This window comes from Lagopus leucura, unplaced genomic scaffold (genome assembly GCF_019238085.1).
Source record: "Lagopus leucura isolate 7727_CA_CO unplaced genomic scaffold, USGS_WTPT01 Super-Scaffold_741, whole genome shotgun sequence".
Taxonomy (NCBI): domain Eukaryota; kingdom Metazoa; phylum Chordata; class Aves; order Galliformes; family Phasianidae; genus Lagopus; species Lagopus leucura.
The window spans coordinates 11,727,621-11,735,312 of NW_024962256.1; the positions used below are offsets into that span (position 1 = coordinate 11,727,621).

General features: G+C 51.0%; 1 protein-coding gene across 1 annotated transcript; it reads right to left on the reverse strand.

Annotated features, from left to right (window-relative positions):
• Positions 1-1,156: 1,156 nt before the first annotated feature.
• On the reverse strand, positions 1,157-6,614 carry BNIP3 (BCL2 interacting protein 3). The gene is made up of 6 exons (XM_042863706.1): positions 6,534-6,614; positions 5,444-5,627; positions 4,343-4,427; positions 3,108-3,214; positions 2,825-2,974; positions 1,157-2,091 (listed from the first exon to the last, which is right to left on the reverse strand). The coding sequence occupies exons 1-6, from the start codon at positions 6,568-6,570 to the stop codon at positions 2,040-2,042; spliced, it is 615 nt and encodes a 204-aa protein (XP_042719640.1). The 5' UTR covers positions 6,571-6,614; the 3' UTR covers positions 1,157-2,039.
• Between the last annotated feature and the right edge of the window lie 1,078 nt (positions 6,615-7,692).

The following is a 7,692-nucleotide window of genomic DNA, read 5'->3' on the forward strand; positions in this document are numbered from 1 at the left end:
CAGTGACCTCTCTGCTGCCCAGCGAGCACTTCAAGACTCCCATGCAAATTCCCTGTCCTGGCCTTACTGAGCAGGGTAAGCAGTGTTTTCCTACATCTGAGATTATTTCTGCATCACCGAATGCCACCTGGGGTGGGTTTGGGCTTTCCTCACTTTGCAGGCTGTGAGTGGGCACAGGCTGAGGGCAGGGATGGATGGGGAATGCAGGGGCCGCACTGATGGAATGCTGAGGTGTCATTATCAGCTTCCACAAATCCTTTCTGAAATGCCAGTAGTTATTGGAGCACAGGAAGCTTCCAATGCAGCAATCTTCACTTCTCATGGCATTCTACTTGTCTACTACAGATGTTCCAGGAGCTGTGGTGGAATAAGGCATGAATGTACAAGGTGTGCAGGGGCTGCAGAATGCCCCGCTCCACTTGCTGCCATTTAAAGGTCCTTGTGAACGTGAGGAACTGCTGCATGCGTGTTTAGGCTTGGTTTTTTTTTGGTTTTTCTTTTTGTATTTATAAGAAAACCTTAAATTCAGATACAGCACTATTAAACCATCTTTTCTTCCGAAAGGAGGAAGCGGTTGTTCTGATGATGGCTCTGCTATCACTGCTTTTATTATTGTTGAGGAGGAACCCTGAGGTTCAGCTCAGACTGTAGTCAGATCTCTTAAAAAGCTCGATTTCATGAGAATTATTATTCAGAGACTCATGATGTAGTATTTTTTTTCACTGCAGATGGACATACACTCAGCCAACAAGCAGAGCCTGCTCCTCCAGCAGACATCCTGAGCAAACCCTGCAAGTGGGGATTTCCAGCAGCCTCAGCAGGATCAGCCCATGGAAAATGAATTGTGCCTTGCTTGGATTGCGGCCCACAGGCAGTGCTGCTCTGCCGAGAGATTCAGCACAGAAGGAATCAGTACTGCTAAATAAGGACAAAAAGTAGAAAGCTAATTTGTTTCTAAATGACCGTGGTAGAACAGAAAGTGTCTCTGCAAGCTCAGTGAGTTTCTGTTCATTAAGTGACTTCCAAAGACAGTTTACCTGTATTCAGATTCAAGAACCAATGATTAAATTATTTTCTATATAAACCTCTTGTTGATTTGTCAATTGTGCATTTTAAGTATGAAACAATGCTTAAGCATGAAGACAAAGAAGCAATCTGTGAGGAACTGTTTTATTGAAATATACAAAACAATTTGGCAAACATCTGCTTTTTTCTCATTAAATAAGATAAAATTACTGTAGGTAAAGGCATTCTGTTAGTACAAGCAAGCAAGCAGATCTTGAAGTTTATACGTGGATGAGGCAAATAGATGCAAATTTATTTTACAGGTAAAAAAGACTGAGAAGCGACAGTCTGAGATACAGCAGAAGGAGATCCAATTAGCTGGGGAATTAAATTGCCTTTGCAGAAGAAATTATTAGGCAGAAGAGTCCAAATTTCATTTCAGGCTGTTGCGTGTCACACTGAAGTAGTAAAAACTGATGGAAGTTTCACCAATAGAGCAATTTCTTCCAGGTGCCCGTTTCACATCTCACACAAAAGTGAAGGAGAGCTGAGCAAAGTCTAAAAGGAAACGGCTTCAAGCGAGGTGAAAGCTTACTGAGAATCCTGTCTATGATACATAAGGCCACACGTCGTTTTGGACTAATCCCTCATCGTCACCACTGCAGAGCAGTGACAAACATCCACATCTACGAAGTGTAAGGAAGCAGCACTTTAATATTGCAACCGTGACTCAGCGAGATACTCAAAGCTAAGCTTCTGTTTTTAAACACCCATTTATTGGAGTTCTCAGAGATACTTCACTACAAAGCGAGGCAGCAGCTGCCAGAGCATGATTCAGATGCATTATGCATTGCTCCAGAAGACGACACGAGACATTAGCTTTAGTGTCTTTTCCCACTCTTACTAAAGTAGGAACACAGCGTTCACAGCACGAGTGCACGCTGATGGCGCAGTCGCTGCTGGGACAGGTGCTCCTGCAGGTCACCTCCTGTATTCCCACACCAGTGTTTGCTTTGAAACCACGTCGGGTGCCTTCAGAAAGAACTGCTCGAAGCTGTGGTTGTGAGGCGCCTTCCAATGTAAATCCTGAGGATCAAGAACATGGGGTCAGTAAGCATTTGGCTTCAGCTCAGGGGGGACGTACAGCCTGCGAAAGAAAGTGTTTTTCATTATCAGGTTACAAGTTATTTAAGTTACAGCCAGGGCAGCAGCACCAGCTATAGCAGTGCCCACCGCGGCTCTCGGCCTTTGGTTGTTTGTGCAAACCCTTCTCTGACAACTGCTTCCCAAACTGTGAGTAATTCTCTGAGCAAGCTGCTCAGTTTCAGGAATGCAGGAGTCAGAGATAAGCACGGGGTCAGCGACAACAGCACAGCACTTCGGGACCTTCCTGAAGTCAAACATTCTGATTACACTTTTTCTTTCACCTGGTGTTTGTAAGCCATTGGTTTCACTGTCATCCTTGTGGACTCGTGTTTCTCTAGTCATCATTTCCCACCTTGCTGTGCTTTCACAGCTGCCCTACATTTTTACCTTTTGAGATTAAAGCTCACACCTCCCATGGAACTGAGAAGTACGTACATACAATCTTAATTTCACTGCTTTTTAATTCTTTAGAAGAATTCTCAGCTGGTAAGAAAAGCATTAAAGTTAACTGGGTGCATTCAGCAGTACCACAGGCAAATAGGAAACCCTGAACAACCAACTGCCATCGTTGCGTGGTGAAGAGCACACAGCTCAGCTGCAGACAAGGAGGAAGTCGGTCAGACCTGAGAAAACAGGTAAAGAAAAAAAGCCACCCAAAAAAAAATAAACTTACCCCAGTCCAATGGCAAGCAAATGAGAAAGAAGCAGAGATGGGAGGAAAACCTTCAAAAATTCTGCTGAAAATATCCCCCCTTTCTTCATGACACTGGTGTTCCTCATGCTGAGCGTAGCTGTGCGCCTGGGGTGTTTGAACAGGAACTCCCTAATTTTGAGGAGGAGAGCAGTCAGAACATTCACACACGCACCAAATGCAGTCAGAACACTAACGCACACATTTCTACTGGTGGAAATAACAGCTGTGTCAGAGCTCTTCCAGAAGCCCTGAGGGCACTCACTTTGGGGGGATGTTCTCCGGCCTGCTGGACCAATCCCATATCCAGTCTGCATTTTTCTTCAGCAGCCTTTCTACCTCTTTCCTCCTCTCAAGGAAGTCCTCTTCGGACTGAAACACAGAGCCACGACCAAACAGAACACGTGACTGCCAGAGGTAGCAATCGGTCCTCTAAAGCAGATCTGTGCTGCACCCAGGGCTGCACCTGCAGCTCACTTCTCCCACCTCTCCCTGCTGTGTGCCGTCCTCATCGCCCCAACCATTCGCATCCTGGATAGATGTGGGCAGAGGGGACGGCCTCAGCGCAGGACAGGAATGGAAAAGAGTCGTATCCCACATTCGTATTTCTTATTTGTGTAAGTATAGACTGACCTGGATATGAAATGCCAGGCGCCCTGTATTTCATCCTCAGTGTGATCTGAAAATATCCCACGTTCACAAATCTAAAGACACTCGGCAGAACGCACTTCTCAAGTCTGCCTATGTTCAGATCTGGCTGGATGTTACATCCACCTGCAGAACCTTAATCCAGCTAACACGCACCAAGTGAAACCAGTTCAGTTTTACACGACTTTTGGGACAGTGTTGGCAGCAGGAGGGGTGATCCCAGGTCTTGTTTTTGCTGCACAGATATGTGCACACAAGCAAAAGAGCAGCTTTGCTACACGGGAATACAATTTCCTGCTGCTTTCATACACACTGAATGAAGCAGAGGTCGTGCAGTAAGAGCAGGATCTGATTATAGAAGTTAAGCAGCTGCACACACACTTAACAATGAAATAAGATTGTCCAGGCAGCTATTTCTGATGGTATTCTAACTTGAGATTATTGGATCTCAAAATCTAAACAAACATCTTCAAACACATGAAAGGTTTTCTGGAAACGTAATCTAAGAACAATTCATTTGCAGTAATGTATTTAATTAACCCAAGGTGGGCAGTTCCTTCAGACAGATTCCTGAAGGAGTTGTAGAGACAGTGAGTTTGGGATAAAGGGAGGGCCTACAGGACCAAGCACGTTTTATGCCATTTTGAGAACCGATTAAAGCTACATTGGTAAAACCTGGGCTGTCAGTTCTGGACAAGAGGAGGCTGAGAGAATCTGCTATGCTGAGCGATTCTGCTGCCATTATCCTAAGAGCAATTTGCTGAAGGCCCTACACAGAAGGTGAAGCTGCTGGTTTCCTACTGCTGGGTGTCAGTGACAAATTTGCTCTCCAAAGCAAAATGAGACTTTTACCTGAAAGCTGTTTTTTTCCCCACTGCTATGGCTCTCTATTTCCAGAGCTCTGTGGCTGTCCAGAGGTGTCTGGGAACGGGGAGGGCTTGAACAAAGAGAAGAACAAGTGAGAAGCAGCTCAGTCAGTCCTTTATAACATCATTTTTGGGACGACCAAAAAGTAACAAACAAAGCCTGTATGCACAGCTGTCCTGAAGAGCTGCAGCACCCTGACCGCAGCCGAAGAGACCCATCTGTCCCTGGGTGATACACAGCTGCCACCTCCCCCAGTCCACCTCTGATGCTCCAACAACCTGCCAAGCACAGCGCTGTGCTGAGATCCTTTCAGCAGCCGTGAGGCTGCGCCGCTGGGCTCCCACTGCTCACTAACCAACCTGGGCAGCAGTGATGGCTGGGGGGTTCAACTCTAGCGAGGCAGGTGACACAAGGAGGTTCTGCATCCTGCTGTTTTAAGTCCCTCAGTTCCTTTCGCTAGATAAACTTCAGACTGCAGACGTTGCAGTCCATCCAAATCAAATGCATGAATTGACAAAACTGACCATCAGTCTCAAAGGTATTTTTCTATTTTATTATTATATACCTAGAAATCTGTATGTTTTGTAAACTAGATACGGAACAATTCCTTTCAGCAGTTGCCTGAGCACTCTTGACTGTTTTAGCCCATGACAAAGCACACACTGCTTGTTATCACCTTTCTCTGACATCGCTGCTGTGTGGTACCTTCACCAGAACAAGAATGCTGCCTGTGCACAAGCAGGAACACTGTGCATAAACATGGCTTTGTGCAAGAGTGAGCTCTGCTTTACTTCATAGAATCACAGCATGGCCTGGGTTGCAAAGGAGCACAGCGCTCATCCAGCTCCAACCCCCTGCTGTGTGCAGGTCACCAACCAGCAGCCCAGGCTGCCCAGAGCCACATCCAGCCTGGCCTTGGATGCCTGCAGGGATGGGGCATCCACAGCCTCCTTGGGCAACCTGTGCCAGTGCCTCACCACCCTCTGGCTGAAAAAATTCCTCCTCATATCCAACCTCAACCTCCCCTGTCTCAGTGTAAAACCATTCCCCATAGTAGCCATACTTACAGTAAAGCATTTTGTTTACCTGTCACAATGGGAACTTTCTCTGGAACTGCTTCTTCCAGACTCATGCTGTGCATCAAGGAGTATTTTCTCCATGTCACCATTGTGAATGGAGATAGAAGCTGGTACTTGTTCTTGGCTGGTCGCTGCCGTGCTGTTTCCATTGCCATTTCCATTGCTGCTGAAGTGAAGTTCAACCCAGGAACCTGTCGGGCACAATGGAAAACACGACCAGAATAAGGCCAGCTGCTCTGCACAAAGGCATGCAGAACATGAGACTGCTGATCCTCCCCATGACACGGCAGGACAGGCTTTAGTGCCAGCATCTGCAGCTCGGCGAGCACCGCGCAGTGCCAAAACACGGGGGTGTGCTGCAAGAGCTGCAGCCCCAGGGAGCCGAGCAGAAGCCAGGCGGTACATTGTGTCTCCTTCTGCAAACGAGGGCTTTTATTTTCGTTCAGAGCCGCACGTCGTTCGTATTGCTCAACGCAGGCAACGTCCAAAAAGAGCCCAACACAACAACAACAATCTCTAAGACTTCCTGCGCCAGTTTGTTTACTGATTACCGAAAGCGTTCCAGGCTGCAGCCCGCCGTAGCCGCGCTGCGCGGCGCTTTTCGTCGAGCAGCAGGCACGCAGCAATGCCCCATCACGTGCGGCCGCCCGCGGCGTTGTTTCATGCGGGAGGTCACACGCGGCTCTGCTGTTTCGAAGAGGGCTCCGAGCTGCAGCCCTGGGCTAGTGGGAACCAACACACGGCAGGACCCGGAGCCAGCCTGTCGCTTATAAAGCAGCTCACGGGGCAGACAGCGCTGAGCCACGCGACCGCCGGGGGGATTCAGGCTGTCCACCGCGCTGACACAACAGCGTGAGCAGAGAGCCGAGTTCTGCCCGTCGCGGCGCAGTGACGGGATGCGCCGCAAGGAAAAACGTGCGGGGCAAAACCTGCCGGGTTTCCGTGGGCGCAGCAAAGCCGGAGCAGCGGAGATGCGGTGCCGGAGGCACAGCGAAGGAGGAGCGCAGTGGCAAGGGCGAGCGGACGGGGAGAAGCGAAGGCGGAGATGGAGGGAAAGCGCGCGGCTCCCACCGCCCCGCCCCGCGGCCCTTACTTACCCTGCAGGTTCTCCTCCGGCGGGCTGAGCCGCGACATGGCGGCGCGGAGCTGGGGACGCGCAGTGCCCGGCGCTCGGTGCGGCTCCGCGCTGCCGTCACGGCCGCCCCGCTCCCATTGGGCGCCGCCGCGCTCCCGCCCTCCGCGAACGGCCGTGGGGGGGAGGGCAGGGGGAGGCGGAGCGCCGCCATGATGGCGGGGTGGGGGCGGTAGGGGGCGCTGTTTCCCCTCCCGCTTCGCCCCCCGGGCGGCGCTGCCGTGGGCGCTGCGAGCGGCTCCGCGCTGCTGCTGGGAGCAGGAAGGGACGGCGCGGTTCCTCACGGCGCGGTGCGAGCGGCTGCGCTGGCGTTTCTAACGGAAACGTTTCTGACCGCAGAAGGGCGGGGGCTGGTATCAGAACCGACCCTGGCAGCTCCCAGACCGGCGGCACGGAGCCTACAGGTGGCGATTAATTAATTACGGGCATGAATTCCTTCTTTTTGAGGGGTGCCTGAGGCGTGGCACCATCCGAGCAGACAGCGGGGCCATCGAGCAAAAGAGTGGCCGCTGCACGCGGTGCCGCTGAGGCGTCGTGTCCGATGGCTGCGCGCAGCTCTGCCGCTGCTCTGCGGAGCGGAACGCCGGCAGCCCGAGCGCGGAGCTGCGGAGGAGGCAGCTGCCATCTCCGTGCTGGGCCGCTCACGGCCACAGCAAATCTGCAGGACGGGGGTTGCCAGCCTCTGTAGCGCTCTGCTCTGGAAGCAGCGGCAGCCCCGCGGGTCTCAGCACGGCTGTGAGCGTGGGCCGAGGGCCGTTCTGCTCCTGCACAGCTCAGCGCCGCTCCGCCCGGCCTGGGGCACAGGAGAGCGCTCCCTCCACCTCGTGGGGAACCGCAGCAACTTCATTCGACAGCGAAGTGAGCACAGCTGTTAGAATGTTGCAAAGCTGCTTCCCGGCCAGAAGCTACGTTTAACCTCTGCGCCTTTCTGATTCTCTGTGCTACAGCGGCTGGCTCAACAGCGCGGAGGAGTGCTTTGATATTAAATTCAATTACAATCGGGAAAAAAATATCTCAAGTTGTGGGTTAGGTATCTTATCAAATCCTGAAGTTTAAGATCAAGCTTTGGGAAAGGCTGCCATTTCTTTGTGTGCCAACAATTCCCTGACTTTGACAACGAATTC